The following is an 18,810-nucleotide window of genomic DNA, read 5'->3' as shown; positions in this document are numbered from 1 at the left end:
GCGGAAAATACCATGGAACGTGAGCTTTTAGTGTCTTAATTTTTCTCTGGCAGAACTGCTTCTATATCCCAGTCATGGAGAATTCAGCTCATTATTGGTTAAAAATAACCAGGATGAAATCCTAGTCTGTCAGGTTAGCAAAGAAAAGAAGAGGAGAGAGAGGAAGATTAAAGCGACTGGGTTACGCTACAGCCGACGGATGACTCACCTCACAGCACACAGGGAAAAAGCACTGCGACAGCACTGAAGAGTGACTTGAAGTGTGTGTTTAAAGAGGAAAAAAGAGTGTATGTGTTACTTAATGCATGCATAAGTGTTGTTGTTTCAATATGTTGCTGTGTTAGCACTGTTTGAGTTGAATGTGTTTGGCTGTGTATGTCGGGATAGGCGAATCACACGTTCCCATGTGCATATGTTGGAACCTCCCTCTCTTCTGTCTCTAAGTGTGTCCTCTCTCCTGGTGCAGTGAGCTCATGTGTGAAGGAACGCCTTCTTTTTTTTTTCTTTTTTTTTTTTATACCTCATTTCTCCTCTTTGTTCGCTTGCGAAAAGTCATAAATCACGCCGCCCCAGCTGAAGAGGGTTCTTGCAGCGCGGGTCCAGCTCTCCCTCCTTGGGGAATGAGCTTTGAATCTTATAACCCATTCCTGGACCCACATTTTTCTGTTTGTGGAAGACCAAAGAAGGAGGGCACTCCTAACTTGTCCTATTTCACGGATGCACACTCCACATCAAGCTGGTGTAGTTACCGGCCACGCTGGGCTTAGGGAAGAAAGGTCCTTGACCAACTTAGATTGGTGGGCGTCCTGAAATAGATCTGTGAATGTTTGAATTTGTGTCCTATATAGAGGGAAGGAGACGGTGTCCCGTACAAATGTGTGTTGAGAGAAGGGCTGGGTGATATATTGAACATCATGTTACATTTGGCTGGCCACAAGCAGCATTGTGAATATCGCTAGATGTTGTGTTAAAGGCCAAGGATGTCATGATCACACCAATATAACAATATCTATAAAGTTAAAAAATAATTTATGAATAAATAAGTTTTAATAAATTTTTAATTGTAATTAAATGTTATGAATTAAACATAAAAAAATGAAATAACCATTTAAACGTGAAGGTATTATGCAATTAAAGGGATAGTTCACCCAAAAAATGAAAATGTCGTCATCATTTACTCACCCTTAAGTTGTTCCAAACCTGTATGAGTTTCTTTGATCTGTTGAACACAAAAGAAGATATTTTAAGTGAAGTTCACAAACGTAATTTTCGAGAGGAGTGAACCCATCTAATCTTTCAATTAGTGAAGTCCACAAATGTATTTTAGGGAGAACCCATCTAATCTTTCAATCAGCTGTTTTGTCATTCTTCCACCTCCCCAACTCCACCAACATAGTTTAGGCATTTTATTTACCATACTCCTCTTCCAAGCACTAGTAGTGCCACTGGGGGGTATATCTAAGCTTGAGCTGAAGCTACTTCCTCGAGCCCCTACACTATGGACAGTAAGCCAATTATGCTTAACCTTATTAGCTTAAAGATCAAATAGGTAAACAAACTCATGAAAGAATGTTGGTATCAAGATAATCGACGGCATCCATTGACTTCCATAGTATTTTTTTTCCCTACTATGGAAGTCAACGTCTACCGTTAACTGTCTGGTTACCAACATTCTTTAAAATATCTTCTTTTGTGTTCAACAGAAGAAAGAAACTCATACAGGTTTGGAACAACTTGAGGGCATAATGTGCTGACAAAATTTTCATTTTGGCTGAACAATCCCTTTAAGACATTACTGCTTATATCGAATCTTTTTGGCATAAAGTGTTTTTTTAAACCGGAGTTAAGAACCCTAGAACCTTTAACAATAAAGACAAAGAGGAACGATATTGCTTTCAGAACAATTTTTCCAGCTGATGAACAAAAAAACATTGACAACCAATCAGAATCCATTTGACTTTAAAGAGTTTGAGCATTTAAAGTGGGATCTATAAACTGCAATGTGCACTTATAATAAACAGAACATTATGATTGTTGGTGTGGACGCTAATTTAGTTATAATAAACTAATTTAAACTAATTTAGTTATAATAAACAGAACATTATGATTGTTGGTGTCACGATCACCGTCAGTTCCTGTCACTTCCTGGACTACATTCCCCATAATCCTCTCTGCCAATCACCTTCACTCACTCCACCAATCACTACACTAATCACCACACCCAGCTGCCATGCATTACCTGGACTATAAAAGACTCACACACTCATCACCTGATCGCAAAGTCTTGTTTTCACTTGTGTAACATTTCTGAGCGTTTCCCTGTATCCTGTCTGCCTATCTGTTCTTGATCAGATCAGATCAGAGTTCCTTTGTGCTCTGCTGATATATACAGCATGTATCATTTCATATATTTTCTGGAGTTCTGAAACCTGAGTCAAACAAAGCTTTAAAGTTTTCAAGTATGAATTCCAACCCAAATAATTTATGATGAAAGAACTTTTCACATGCCAACAAGTTCTCTTTTATGAATTTCAGTCACTAAAGGGCACAGAGTAGTTTGCCATCTATTTATTCTTCTATTCGGATGTCATTGTTTGAATGCAAGCCCATTTTCTGCATGTCACAGACAAAAAAAAAAAATGTAATTACCCTTTTATAATTGGAGATGAAGCACTGGTGCACGATTCAGTGGGTTGCAGCGCTAGTGACGTCACAACTATAATTACAACCTGCACAAGATTCAGCACCAACTCTTTGTGTTCCATCTAGCCCATTATTCCACACATATCTAGCACAATCATCATTGCACATTACATCATAAAGATTTGCTTAAAGAACTGGGTGATCTAACTCATGTGTGGAACACTGTCTTGATACTGACAGTAAGCATCATTGCAGCCATGTCCAGGAATAGAACCTGAGTAACTGAAAATGTGAATCACTGCAAATTAGCTCTGCACCACCAGCCCAGTCTGAGGCTGTCTGAAAAGTAAATTATTCCCCAAACAACACAAGTTGGCCAAATTGAACGTCCCACATTTAAATCAAATAAAGCAGGCAATTTTGAGCTACAGTATGAGTGGATGTTGCATGTGTGTTTATTAAAGTGTTACGGCTGTTCACCAGTTATGCATTTCTAGAATCCTTTGCATTTGCCTATTTAATGAGGTAAATCTTTATTTGACAAATGCTTTCATTAACATTTTATTTTCATGAATGAGGCGCTGGAGCTATTGGCCCTGCCTGGCATGTTGTTAGTCCTGGCTCGCACTGGCCCGACAGTGGAAAAGCGGCTATTGTACCACTGTGTAACACTAAGGCATGGCCTCGGCTTTATTAAACCCTACTCTGTTTGACCACTATGGGAGAGCATTTCATTTTCGTCATATTGGGATGGTCTATTTAATCACCTTGACACAGTTTTGTGAAGGTCATTATGCACATATTATGCTATATATCTTTATTTAGGGCACATATGAAAATAATTTTCCTCAACCTTGTTTACTTCCATTTTAATGTGAAATATTCCTCTAAACAATTTCATGTAGCCATGAAGAAATGTAGTGTTATGCCCTTACCATAAAAGGTTAGTTCACCCAAAAATGAAATTTCTGTCATTAATTACTCACCCTCATGTTGTTCCAAACTAGTAAAACCTTTGTTCATCTTCAGAACACAAATTAAGATCTTTTTTATGAAATCTGAGAGGTTTCTGACCCTCCATAGACCGCTATGTCATTTCAAGGCCCAGAAAGGTACTAAATACATCTTTAAAATAGTCCATGTGACTACAGTGGTTCAACCTTAATGTTATGAAGCGACGAGAATACATTTTGTGCGGCAAAACAAAAAAACGACTTTTTTTCAACAATCTCTTCTCTACCCTGTCAATCTCCTACGCTGTTTATGTTGTATACACAGTGCATCGATCCCGGGTTCTACGTCAGAACGCCGACTCATTATAAGCCAACGCTGTGTGTGATGCTGACGCAGGCCAAAAATGAGTCTGTGTTCCGACGTAGAACCTGGACGCTCAGGACGTAAAAAACATGAGAATGACACAGATGAGAAGATATTGTTGAATAAAGTCGTTGTTTTGTTTTGCCGCACAAAAAGTATTCACTGCTGCCTGAAATATCTTAATTTGTGAAGATGAACGAATGTCTTATAGGTTTGTAACAACATGGGGGTGAGTAATTAATGGTAGAAATTTCATTTTTGGGTGAACTAACCCTTTAACTGTATCTTATTTAACATTTAATGGGTATAATACACCCATATTCAGAGGAGAAATTATTTGCCCTCAAGCCATTTCAAACCCATATTGACTTTCTGTCTTTTATGTGGGACACAAGACAACAAATGTCTTTGTTGTACTGGTCATAGAGTATGTAATGAAAATGAATGACGACTGAAGGTGTCAAGCTTCAAAAGGACAAAACTGTGGTCTGTATGTATTGTGAACTAGGCTATATAGTCTTCTAAAGCCATATAATAGCTTTGTGCGAAGGACAGGCAACAATTTAAATAATTATTTGTTGAGATCAGTCAATAATTGCAAAATTGCGTGGCTGGACCTACAGCTCTCAAACTGTAGTTAGAAGCTTAGTTTCTTGCTAGTATGACATGTGGACTTACATAGATCATGCTCTTGAGCAAAACAAGCAAGCTAACATGCAGTACAATCTGTATATTTCATTCAACATACAGTGCTCAGCATAAATGAGTACACCCCCTTTGAAAAGTAACATTTTAGACAATATCTCAATGAACACAAAACTATTTCCAAAATGTTGACAAGACTAAGTTTAATATAACATCTGTTTAACTTATAACATGAAAGTAAAGTTAATAATATAACTTAGATGACAAAATTTTCAGTTTTGCTCAAATTAGGGTGATGCAAAAATGAGTGCACCCCACAACAAAAACTACTACATCTAGTACTTTGTATGGCCTCCATGATTTTTAATGACAGCACCAAGTCTTCTAGGCATGGAATGAAGAAGTTAGCGACATTTTGCAGCATCTATCTTTTTCCATTCTTCAAGAATGAGCTCTTTTAGAGACTGGATGATGGATGGAGAGTGATGCTCAAATTGTCTCTTCAGAATTCCCCAAAGGTGTTCGATTGGGTTCAGATCAGGAGCCACTGAATCACTTTCACCCTGTTCTTCTTCAGAAGTCCAACAGTGGCCTTAGATGTGTGTTTAGGATCATTGTCATGTTGGAAAAGTGCACAACGATCAAGGGCACGGAGTGATGGCAGCATCTTCTCTTTCAGTATAGAGCAGTACATCTGTGAATTCATGATGCCATCAATGAAATGACACCAGCAGCACTCATGCAGCCCCACAAAAGGACACTGACACCACCATGTTTCACTGTAGGCACCATGCATTTCTCTTTGTATTCCTCACCTTTGTGACACCATACATTTTTTAAGCCATCAGTTCCAAAAACACTTATCTTGGTCTCATCACTCCAGAGTTAAGTGTCCCAGTAGTCTTCATCTTTGTCAGCATGGGCCCTGGCAAACTCTAGGTGGGCTTTTTTGTGCCTGGGCTTTAGGAGAGGCTTCTTTCGTGGACGGCACCCATGCACGCCATTCCTCTGCAGTGTACGTCATATTGTGTCATGGGAAATAGTCACCCCAGTTTGGCTTTCTACTTCTTTAGATAACTGCAGTGAACTTGTGTGCCGATTTTCTTCAACCCTTCTCATCAGAAGACGCTCCTGTTGAGGTGTTAACTTCTGTGGACGACCTGAACGTCTCTGTGAGATGGTTGCAGTTCCATCTTTTTAAAATTTTTGTACCACTTTTGCTACAGTATTCTGACTGATAAGTAAAGCTTTGCTGATCTTCTTGTAGCCTTCACCTTTCTGGTGTGAAGAAATTGTGACATTTCTCTTCCATGTGGTGCCATTGCTGACAGCATGAAATGGGAAGGGGTTTTAACACCCTTTTATAGTCAACTGTCTGCTGGTCACCTGTGTAATGAATAATTAGACTCAACTGTGGTTGAATTCTTGCTCAATTAGACATTTGTAGTCTAAAATTTAGCTTTGCTCCAGAGACTTTCAGTGGGGTGTACTCATTTTTGCATCACCCTAATTTGAGTAAAACTTAGTCTTGTCAACATTTTGGAAATTGTTTTTGTGTTCATTGAGATATTGTTTAAAATGTCACTTTTCAAAGGGGGTGTACTTATTTACGCTGAGCACAGTATATATATATATATATATATATACACACACACAAGTGAATGAATGTGCGAATATGCTCTAGTACATATGAAGGAACCCATGACTGAATCAGAAGTTTGGAGGTTAAGCAAAACAACAGAGAACAAAAATAGAAAAGTAGTCTTCAGATGCCATGTTCATTATTTATCATGGCGTCATGACATCAGTATTGTGAAGAAAATTAAAAACATTCATTCACAAGGAGAGAATGGATACCGAAGTTTTTTGGTGAATAACAACTTAAAGATTACACACACAAAAATATTCATATGGACTACTTTTATAGCAATGTTTGCATTGTTTTTGAAGCTTAAAAAAACAACTCCCCATTCATTTTTCTTGTATTGAAAAGAGTGACTAGCACATTATTCAAAACTTCTCCTTTGCAGAAAAACGAAAGTCTTAGGTTTATTTGTAAAACAACATGAGGGTGAGTAAATGTTTCCTTCCAAAGTTGCTAATTTAACTTATGCGCATTGCAATATCGCATAAAACATTTATATAGCACTGTATGAAACATAAAAAAATGTCATGTTATCGTTCTGCGAGGTAATTATACCAAACTACGCGCTCTTATTGGACAATCTGCGCGTTTCATTGATGTTTTCCATAAATGATGTTTAAAATGTTCGGACCTCGTTGTCCATCCAAACATACCTCTTACTTTCTGCCATTTTTGTGATCACATGATCTGTTGAGGCAAAGTCACGTGAATTTTTTGTTGCACATTGAGTGATTTATTCGGTATTGGTATATGGGTCTCCATCAAAATTTCTGCGCATGTTTTTTTATCAAATAAAAAAATATATCCGCCTCAGCTGAGCGCAGAAGTACAGTGACTGGGAAGGGCCATGTTCGGTTCGACATTGAGGCCATGACATATTAAAGGGTTAGTTCACCCAAAAATGAAAATTCTGTCATTTATTACTCACCCTCATGCCGTTCCACACCCGTAAGACCTTCGTTATTCTTCAGAATGCAAATTAAGATATTTTAGTTGAAATTCGATGGCTCCGTGAGGCCTTCATAGGGAGCAATGACATTTCCTCTCTCAAGATCCATAAAGGTACTAAAAACACATTTAAATCAGTTCATGTGAGTACGGTGGTTCAATATTAATATTATAAAGCGACGAGAATATTTTTGGTGCGCCCAAAAAAAAAAAAAAAAAACTTATATAGTGATGGCCGATTTCAAAACACTGCTTCAGGAAGCATCGGAGCATAATGAATCAGTGTATTGAATCATGATTCGGATCGCATGTCAAACTGCCAACGGCTGAAATCACGTGACTTTGGTGCTCCGAACCGCTAATTCGATACGCTGATTCATTATGCTCCGATGCTTCCTGAAGCAGTGTTTTGAAATCGGTCATCACTATATAAGTCGTTATTTTGTTTTTTGGTGCTCCAAAAATATTCTCGTCGCTTTATAATATTAATATTGAACCACTGTACTCACATGAACTGATTTAAATATGTTTTTAGTACACTGATGGATCTTGAGAGAGGAAATGTTATTGCTGGCTATGCAGGCCTCACGGAGCCATCGGATTTCAACTAAAACATCTTAATTTGTGTTCCGAAGATTAATGAAGGTCTTACGGGTGTGGAACGACATGAGGGGAAGTAATAATTGACATTATTTTCATTTTTGGGAGAACTAACCCTTTAACTCCTGATTTGATGCAAGATCATATTGTTGAGGGAATGACATCCAACAAAACTGCATAGCAACCTGGGATTATCAAAAATTGGATAGTGTAAGAACCATAAGTGACACTTTCCGGTCACCGTACATACATTTCTTATACTAATTTTTGGATTTTACACACTTCTTGGCATTTACATCTAGCGTTTTTATGCATTATTCAAAAATATGCATAGAAATAGGTGAATGAAACATAGCTATTGATGACAGGATTTTAATTTTTGGGTGAGCTGTCCCTTTAAGTCACCCCCTCCAGTCCAAACTCCACACACACACACACACACACACCTCTACACAGACTCCCCTAGCTACCTCACGCACGGACGCGTGGACGCTGCAGCGCGAGAGAGAGAGAGAAAGACAGGAGAGAGAGAGAGAGAGAGAGAGCGCGCGTTCTAAGCAAAGTGGCAGCACGCGCGAGTGGCGGGAAAAGAATGCCCATCTCGTGACTAATAACGAATGGATTGGCGCGCTTTCCGTTCTTAGAGGTAATACGAGCAGACTGTCATTGTAGTGATGGGTGGCAGCGGCGTGCTCCCTCGCGGGGAGTGTTTTCCCTGTCAGTGCTGCTACTGCTGCTGCTGGAAATGGCGCTGTGATGTTCAACAAGGAAGACGCAGTTGAAGCCGATGCCAGGGAGTAGGAGGAGAAGGAGGAGAGAATAAATTGTTATTATTAGTAGTACCTGCGCTTCTGGTGCGGATTTTTGTGTTTCAAAAAAGCGGTGAACAGTACCATGGTGAATTACCAGAAATACATTACTGTAATGCAGCTGGCTCTAGGGGTGACTGCCATCAACAGAGAGCGTAGCCTGCCTCCCAGAAAACATATGTGGTGAGTATATATACATATGGATGTGTGAGGGGCTATTCGGCACTGCAGCCTGCTGGGAAGAAAGACTGTCGTGCCCATTTACTTTTTAACCATGTAAATGTCACATTTGAATATTTAAATCTTGTTGACCGACCGCAGGCTGCGTGAGCAAAGTTTGTGTGTTCATAAAGCTATACTGTTATCCTTTTCACTCGTGTGTCATTTCATTCATGATTCACTCTACTACAAACCCAAGCATGTCACATAATTCATATGCGTATGTCCACTATGTGCACTTTAAAATTAAATAAAAAGTTAAGGCATGGTCGTGTGTGTGTCTTTGCATTGATTTGTGTGTGTTTTCTGTCATTGTCACTGTGTGAGTTTTTCTTTATTTGGTAAGTTTCTCATTCATTTCCATTCTTCTCTTCTCAGTGTGCTTCTGTAATGAATACAGGATTACACTTACAGTGGTTAATTAACTTGTATTGGTCGCTATCTCCATTTTCATGTGAGATATAAGCGTGAATGTCTCCTCTACACTCATGTCGGGTCAGTAGGTTTTTCGGCTTTCACAAGGTCAACATACAAACAACCAACGTACGCCGATGCTTGTTTTCTCTCCATAGGTTTCAGACCTTGATTATTGACTGGAGATTTTCATTTACCTCAAACCTCTTTCATTGTACATCTTTGGACCACAGTGATTTTAATTTTCTGTGTCATAGCTGGATGTATTCAGATTTCATTAACATGATTACCATATTCCACAACGTCATAACCTTTTGACATCATCTCATCCTCATACTCCTTTTTATTACTTTGCAGTCTTGAAATAAACGGGAAATTGGAGCGTATTGTGGTGAGGCTAACGATATATCTCATTTTAAGTTGAGGAATGTTGGTTTGTCGTTAGGATTGAGGGTTTTCATTGTGTTCTCTGGGCTCAGCAGATCTGAAGGCCTTGCATTGTATAGCAGAATTACTCAACTGCTACTACACTCTTAAAAATAAAGGCTCTTTATTGGCATTTATGGTTCCATGAAGGACTTTTGATATCCAGGGAACCTTTCCATTGCACAGATGGCTCTTTATAGTGGAAAAAAGGTTCATTAGATTATTAAAATGTTCTTCACAGACATTCACACTAAAAAGGGGTTCTTTAAAGAACTGTTTACTGAAAAATGATTTGGGGAACCAAAATGGTTTTTCTAGGGCAAATGTTGAACCTTTATTTTTAAGCTTGTATGAGGTTAATGAGGCGAAAAGATTCTCTAAGGCCACTGAAATTACAAACTGAAAAAATCAAAGAGAATATAGTGAGATATGTTTTAAAGGATTAGTTCACTTCAGAATTAAAATTCCCTGATAATTTACTCACCCCCATGTCATCCAACATGTTTGTTTTTCTTTATTCAGTCGAAAAGAAAGTAAGGTTTTTGAGGAAAACATTCCTGGATTTTTCTCCATATAGTGGACTTCAACAGCTACCAATGGGTTGAAGGTCCAAATTGCAGTTTCATTTCTGCTTCAAAGGGCTCTACATGATCCCAGACAAAGAATAAGGGTCTTATCTAGCGCAACCATTGGTCATTTTCAAAAATAAAAAATTACATACTTTTTAACCACAAATGCTCGTCGCACTGCTCTACGATGCGCCACGTATTACGTAATCACTTTGGAAAGGTCACGCGTGTTGTAGGTGGAAGTAAAGAGCAAGTGTTTACAAAGCAAATGTGCAAAGACTAAGTCAAACACCCTTTACAAAAAAGGTAAAACATCGATGTTGGGAGATTTTGAAGCTGGAGGAGAAAATTAGAGTTTTCCACCCTACCGCGGTACTTCCGCCTATGTCATGCGTGACCTTACCAACGTGATTACGTAATGCGTATCGCATCGCAGTGTAAGATGAGCATTTGTGGTTAAAAAGTATATAAATTTTTATATTTCTTATAAAATGACCGATCGTTTCGCTAGATAAGACCCTTATTCCTCGTCTGAGATCATGTAAAGCTCTTTGAAGCTGCAATGAAACTGCAATTTGGACCTTCAACCCATTGGTAACTGTTGAAGTCCACTATATGGAGAAAAATCCAGGAATATTTTCCTTAAATACCTTTTTTTCTTTTCGACTGAAGAAAGACAGATGAACATCTTGAATGACATTGGGCTGAGTAAATTATCAGGAAATTTTAATTCTGAAGTGAACTAATCCTTTAATGTTCATGTAAAGTAAAACACGTAATTAGCATAACAAACCTTAGGTCTTTGTTTAATTGCTATGAAAAAAGATCTAAAAATGTCAAATGTTGTCCTTAAAGTGCTTTTATAAGTAAATTTCTGTTTGCAGATGGTCGGCCTGTAATGATTCAACAGCCGTTGGCATTTTGTGCCCCTTGGGGTCAGTAAAGGTTGCTAATTTGAGTGTTGCATGCTGGGTAATTCATTTGTAACTAATTAGGATCTAGTTGTGAGTACCCAGATTTTTCATCTAGTTTTCATTGTCATTAAACGTACCCCTGGCTCTTGTAGCAACCTGCTCACTCCGTTAGGTTTATTTTGTAAGATTTTCCCCTTAAATTGAGGTCAGCTTGTTTTGCTTCATGTCAGCAGTATACCGCAATAGGTGACACTTAAAGGAGAACCGAAGCCATTACGAGGAGCCATGTGTGCTACATCAAAGCGACAAATCAACCAAGCAAGTGAATGTAATTTACTATCGAGATTAGGTACTTAACACAACCAGCTCCATATAACTATAAAACTTGTCAAATCCACATAAATCCAGAATGATGATTAGGCACTTTAAACCCTGAGAGACGTCCTTGAGATGTTTGGATGTTGGTACTCAGCTTGTTTGAGTAACGGTTAATTATTCATGGATTTTGAAACATGACATCACTCCTGTTTACAGTAACGTTCTCACCTCACAGCTGTGGTGGGATTTGTGTCACATGTAAACAAAAGTGGCATCACAGTAAATTAAACAAATTGATATAAAATATTTAAGTCTAGATCATTTCCAGGTCACATTTAACCCCATATAAAAAGATTTTTTTTCTTCCAAATCTCATTAATGCATGTCTTTAATTACGATCATGAGAAGGAATTATAATGCAATGCAAGCATACTGAAGCTTCATTTCTGTTTTTGTGAGATAAGTGTGAATGTCTTCAAATCCTTGTTTTTTCTTTTGATATCGGCGTAAAATGTGACCCAGACATGTTCTTAACAGCTTGACAGTGATTAGTTGCTGGGAGAATTGTGGATATCCTTACTATAAAGGATTCTCATACTGTTAAACAGTAACTTTTACCTTATTGCTTAAATACTGTAATACAATATGCTGTTTTAAATCTGATATTTAAAACATTTCAATTACATATATTTGTTTTATGGTGGTTGTGTTTTGCATTACGGTAATGAGAATGAGATTTTTTTTATTTTTTTTGCTTTAAGATAATGAGAACTACGGAGGAAAATTTACCTCAATTTACCTAAAAATAATGTCACAATGTAATACATCTGTCAGCGTTAGTTACAACAAAGATGGAAAAACGGCAGGATCTAATCGCAGCACATTTATTAAACTCGAACTCAAAACAAAATACTCAGACTAGAAAACCATGAACAGAACAACAGGATGAAAGCATTGGGAACTGAACAAAACACAGGGCTTAAATACCAAAGCAATCTAATCAACAAAATGAACAACAGGTGCAAATCATAATCATCAATAAAAATAAAATCACATCAATAAAAAAACATAGTAATTCAAAATTAATGCAATCGGATTTTGGATCGGATCGGATCGGATCGGATTGGCTCAAATCTTGAAAATGGGTTGTTCAAAAGGAAAAAAGGATTCTGAAATCAGATTATATCACAAAATCCAATCTTGGTTTTGAATCATCAGGTTGTGTTGTTCAAAACTTTTTAGTAAGATAGGATATTTTTGATATAAAAAATCTGGATTGTACTGATCCCATCAGAAGGGTGGATTTCAGGAACAAAAATGTAATAACTTTAAAACTGGTCAAAAAATACAACATTTTTATCATGTAATATACATGCACACATATTTTTTATTGATTCTGCTTCGGGTGCCATCTTCTGGCGAGGCGTGGGAATTCATTGGGTGCGACCCTCACAGTGCATTATGGGTATTCTCTAGCTGTTGAGTTATTGCGGTGCATTATGGGATAACATACACTATGGTTTCGTACACCACTACAAATGGAAGTTCCCTCAAATAGTGCCCTATTTAACGGTATAGGGGCTGATTTCAGACACAGCCATGATCACCCGTAACAACATCAAAATGGTACTAAAAATAGTCTTCATGTACATTAAGCAAAATTGAATTCCTTTTGATTTTGTGGTGAAATGTTACCCAGATATGTTCTTAACAGTCATTAATTGAAAAGTTGTGGATCTCACATTTTGCATACTTAGTATGAAAGAGTATTCACAATACTAGAGACTCTGACCAGAGAATGCTTAAGAATTTCTCGTCTTTGAGAGTTGCTACATTCGATTTGTTTCTAGGTGAGCCTCCCTGCCTGTGGTTAAAAATTTGTCCACTTTCACCCAGAAGACTTCAGGATCAATCCAGGAAAACAGGTAATAGGAGAAACGTAGTAGAGATGAGTTCTCATGAGGCAAGTGAAGATTGCTATGAAGGGCCCTTGTGGATGATAATGGACAGGCAACATGCTTCGGTTTTTGCTGTATATGATATCAAAAGATTGACTCAAATATGAAACATGACTGTATAAATATCTAGTAACTTGATCAGTTGACACTGTGGGACGTGACTATAATAAACCACGTCTAATTTGTCTTTGATCAGAGAAAATGTCAGATGCCTCTACAGTCATAAAGACAGGGCTGTTCATTTCTGACCACCCTTAGTGTTCATTACCAGAGAATGAATGGAAATGCCATTTCTTAACCCTCAGTATCGCCCGTAATGAGCGGGAAAAGAGAAGTTCAGAGAATGATGTCTGTTCCGAGTCCTGGAAACACAGCAGATGGTCTTCTTCCCCCGCAGTCGCACAAACTATTCCAGAGCTTAGCTTTAACCTGGCGTAATGAAACAGGCGGCAGTTGCCCACCCCGAGGCCTTTTTACACGTGCTTTTTAGCATTTACACACTCTTTTAAACGTGAGCCAAGTGCGCATTTGACTGACGGGAAACCACAGAATTCATAAGAAGCATCTCGATCACGTTTCTTGCTAATCTCTGGGTTTCCCCTCACAATATTTGCCCCTCCTTTCCAATAGAAAAGTAAAATACTGATTGAAACCCTCTGTAAGTACCTCTCCTCCATCAAGCCAAATAAACGTCTTCGCCTTCCACTTTCATCCTCATCCAGAGTGATTATTTCCTTCATTAACGGTTGATGGTTGTAAACCAAGAGCATGCTAATAGAAAACCCTCTATAGTAGTCTCGGCAGGACACACACGACTGCATTTGTTCCTGGCTCTCGCTGCAGTGCCCTTGGGCCATACTGTGCTGGCTGAAGAGAAAATCATATTAACGTTTGTGATAAAGGCAGCAAAGATCATTTTGATGTCATTCGTAGTGGTCAGCATTGCCTATTTGTGTCTAAACTGTTCTACTGACTTGAGGCCCAATGCTAACGTAGATATTGACTTGCTGACCAAGCAGTATCTTTGCTTCTATATCTAATTGTGCCTGATAGCTTTATGAGGCACACAGGAAGAGGTTGGGGGACAGCAAAAACTAGCCAAGTTGATTATAGACTTTTTTGTTGGCTTTTGTTTGTGGCTGTAAAAGCACTAAGCATCTTATTTGGACACCAAAATTAGTATAGTGTATTAGTATGTGGCTACGAATGAAAGCTTAGGCAGCTGCTCTATCAGGCAATGATTAAGTGGGTACCATTTTTATTTTTTAACCGAACTGTCACAGAAGCGAACGTATACAGGATTGTGGGATATCATAGGCAGCATATACATCTGCTTTCAAAAATCGATCACACGAAGGAACTAAACAGGATGTGACAAGCCTTGTATTCAGATGTGCCTAGTTGCCTCCGTATGCTGCCAGTGGAGGCAGCATTTTTCAGCTTTTGGATGCAGAATTTGGTGTTGGCATCATAAATGCTTAACACTAATCACTTTTAATCGAAATTGTCATTTCAAAAAAGTACTTTTGTCTGAAACTTTGAAAGTACATAAAAACAAGTACTTCCAGTAATGCTTGCATTCTTAGAGTTGCTGCAAGTTAGCATGAGTTGTTTTCTTCTTTCAGATGAATTACATTCATGGTGGATAAACAGTGTAAAGGCAGGAACACACCAAGCCGACGGTCGGCCGTCGGGCAGTTTTTGTTCATCGGCCGACTAAGTTTTCTCAGTGTGTTCCACACCGTCAGCTGAAGTTGGTCCTCATTGGCTTTTTTCAGCCGATTCGACATGTTGAATCACCGTCAGAGCTCATCGGTCCGTCGGGCTGTTCTGATTGGCTGTTCAGCTACTGCCACCTGCTGGTATGGAAAGGCATTTCATTTTGCGCAGGCGCAGAATGGTCGTGCTACTTGGCCGTCGGCTGTCGAGTGTCGGTTTGGTGTGTCAGGCCAACTTTGGACCCAGATGCTGCCAACCCCACAGTCTGCTTTCGTTGCCACTAGTTCGTCGGCGTCGGCTTGGTGTGTTCCTGCCTTAAAGAAAATCTTGTTACGCATGTTAGCTATAGCTAGCTACTTGAACAATAACTCTTGGTTTAATGGTTTAAAGATAACTCTATCGCCCCCTTGAGTATTGGAGTCTACTCAAGGTTTGGCTGGTTAAAGGCCCGGGTATACTTCAATTTCCGCGCCCAGACGCCCTCTCACGCGTAGTCTCGTCTGCGCATCTTTCAAAGTACACTAAACCGTGGATGCGCGTGGATGACTGAGTTCGACACATGTGCAGTACAATTTTTTCTATACTTTTACCAGAAATTGTGTCATCAATAGTGCATCCACCATTGCAACAAAGTTCCGAAGAGAACAGGAATCAAAAACGATGGAGAAAGCATGCTTCTGAATTTACTCGTCTTGTTTTTGAATCGCTCTTTACACACTCTTCTCGACGACTGCACATTGCGCTCAGTACTTGCATATTGCCACCTAGTGGACTCTTCTGTCCTGCTTGCGAATGTGCTGTTGCACGCACCGAAGTATACCCGGGCTTAAGCCCAAAGTATACTTCAGTTTTGACATGAACGCTTTGCGCATGGGTGTCAAACTCAGTTCCTGTAGGGATACTATCCTGCAGAGTTTAACTCCAACCCTAATCAAGCAGTTAATCAACCAGCTAATCAAGCTCTTCAGTATTACTAAAAACCTCCAGGCAGGTGTTTTGGAGCTAGTTAGAGCTACACTCTGCAGGACAGTGGCCCTCCAGGAACTGAGTTTGACACCCCTGGCTTAAACCTTGGTATAGACCTCCTTTCAATTAGTACACATTGTGATGTTTTTTTGTGTGGGCGGAGCTTAGGTGGAGGCAGAACGATTCCCCAGACCACTTCACTAATGCTAGCTAGCAAGTTTTGTTAGCTTGTTTTTTAACAATGACTGGAGAAAATCCCATTTTAAGCTCCTATGTATCTGTGACTCTGTGCTGGTTTGTATTGGCCACCTGCAGTTTTCCTTTGTTTTGCCTTGTTGGTACTAAAAGGGTCGGTCCCACTTTATATTAAGTGGCCTTAACTACTATGTACTTGCATCAAAAAACAAGTACAATGTACTAATTGGGTATATATATAAAAATTGCAAAACACATATGCAGCTATTGAGGTGGGATACGGGTATGGTTAGGGAAAGCTTTGGTGTATTGGTAGGTTTAAGGGTAGGGGTAAGGGTTAAGGGATGGGTCAACAGTGTAATTATAAATGTAATTACAAATGTAATTACATGCAGGTGTTTTTAAAATATAAGTACAATGTAAAAACATTTATGTACACAATAAGTGCATTGTATCAAATGATTAATTTAAATGTAAGTACACAGTAGTTAAGGCCACTTAATATTAAGTGGGTCCAAAGGGTCTATACTTCATTTTCCACTTTCCGTTCCATCTTGCAGACAGTTGAGAGCACGAGTCTTTCAAAGTATACTCCTTGGCCGTGAGCTTAGAAATACGTGTTCGACACTGTCTAGTGGACTTTTGTTTTTCAAGAGCTCAATTCGCTCGCACATGCGTCGTTGTACGCGTGCCATCCGTGTGGACACAAAAAATGTGCAGCACATGGACAGTGTGCGCAGATGTCCACGGACCCTCCTGATGACGAAAATTACATCACGCGGACCGTCGCGCAACATGACGTGTCATGACAAATCAGGTCCTCCCTTGAAATCAGGTCTCCACAAACTGTCAGTTAATGATTACCCTATGTATACAAATTAATTGGTATCTGTATGCTATGCTAGTATGTAAGCTAACTAATACAGACATAAATGGTCATTATAATGTAGTTAAAACAGCATTTATCATAACATGATTTTGTAGGAATTGTAATCATGTGCTAAAGAGAGTACATATTAAAAGCAATTTGAACGAAAGGGATCGTATGGGGTCCTAATGGAGACCCAATTTTGGCGAGAGGACCCACTTTATCAATACAACGGCTGAAATATACTTTGGGCTTTAGCGTATGCCTTCAGCCGAACACATATCCTTTCAAAGTATACTCCATTTGATAGTGTGCATGAATGGTACTCAACACCTACACTAGAAAGTTTCATGCTTGTCCAATATTCTCTAGAAGTTATGAGCGATTAAAAATGTTTCTTGTACACGCTTAAACTAGAGTTGCGTTTATCTCTCCTCGTACAAGCACTCATCAACACAAGCATCTATTGTTGCTGCGTCCCCAGTAGTTTGGTGTTGTTGTAGCTTCTTTTTCAATTGCAAAACAATGGCCTGGGCCAGTGTTGCCACCTTGTGGACTGACAAATTTAGCTCAAAAACACTCGCACATGTGTCGTTGTACGGACACAAAAACTGGGCAGCATGTGGACAGTGCGTATATGTCCACAGACCCGCCTGATGACAAAAATTACGTCATGTGGACCGTCGCGGAACACCGAGCCTAGCATATGCCTAAAAAAGTATACTTTAGGCTTTAGCCCCTGATGGTAAATTTTTGGTTGTTTAATGTCCCAGCTCAGAGGATAGTCACTAGTGTAGCTCTGTGGAAGTTTTTCAGCCAATTAGCACTGTCAAAATGTCAATTGCTTGTGGCTCAAGAATGATTATCATTTACAGCCCAGGAGATTAACTGAAAAACATAATGGCAGAATTTGAATCGCGTATTTGCAATGGATGGAAGTACCAACAGATAGCTTTGCGTACTTGAATATTGTATGTTTCTGGTCTTAAGGTATACTCTGTATATGTGCGCACATACCAGAAACTTTGTCCTTGAACTTGTTCCCAGGTGATTTAAATGTATTTGACTTAAAAAGGTTAACTGAAGGTGAGACCTCACTCGGTTTCCTCAGGCCAACATCAACCTCATTGTCTTTGTCCTCTCATTAGTCTTCTCTGCTGCTCTCATTTAACACTCTAAATTACAAATGTTTTAGATGCTTCTTTAATTCTTGCTCATTTTATGGTATTCTTGGAAACCAGTAGCTATCAGCAGCCCAGGAGGCTTCCTTAATCTACCACTTAATATGGAAATGAGGTCTCTTTTTCACGGTGCCCCATCCAGCGCATTGAAACAGAAGATTTGCCGTATTGAATTTCGTTTTGCAGGGTTTTCCAGCAAATCCTCCTCACAAACATGGTGCAAACAGCTACGGTACGAGGTATTCAAATTGCCTCTCCTACTGTACAGTGACTGTCTTACATACAACCACAGCTACTGTAAACCGTGTGCTCTAGGGGTATTATATAACCTCCCCCCAACCTCTGCAAGGTCAGGTCTTTCCTTTTTTTATTTTAAGGTGAACAATGTAAACTGAAAATAAACTGATTTTTAGGTCCCATATAGAAACTTACCACACTATATATATATATATATAT

At 39.0% G+C, this 18,810-nt stretch overlaps 1 protein-coding gene across 7 annotated transcripts in view; it reads left to right on the top strand.

Annotated features, from left to right (window-relative positions):
* The window catches only part of tjp1b (tight junction protein 1b), a 163,847-nt gene that overhangs the window by 18,487 nt on the left and 126,550 nt on the right, over nucleotides 1–18,810 (top strand). For 3 of the 7 annotated variants that reach the window (XM_067380323.1, XM_067380317.1, XM_067380315.1), the window contains exon 1: nucleotides 8,469–8,790. The exons of 2 other annotated variants lie outside the window; for them this stretch is intronic. In XM_067380323.1, coding sequence (XP_067236424.1) covers nucleotides 8,693–8,790 — 98 coding nt within the window. In that variant the 5' untranslated portion in view covers nucleotides 8,469–8,692. Of the gene's footprint in view, nucleotides 1–8,468; nucleotides 8,791–18,810 lie in introns of those variants that run through there. 2 more of the 7 variants (XM_067380322.1, XM_067380316.1) reach the window with 1 other exon arrangement.

Source organism: Chanodichthys erythropterus, chromosome 24 (genome assembly GCF_024489055.1).
Source record: "Chanodichthys erythropterus isolate Z2021 chromosome 24, ASM2448905v1, whole genome shotgun sequence".
NCBI lineage: Eukaryota > Metazoa > Chordata > Actinopteri > Cypriniformes > Xenocyprididae > Chanodichthys > Chanodichthys erythropterus.
The sequence above is the reverse complement of the archived record's forward strand: the minus strand, read 5'-3'. Positions and strand labels throughout refer to the sequence as shown.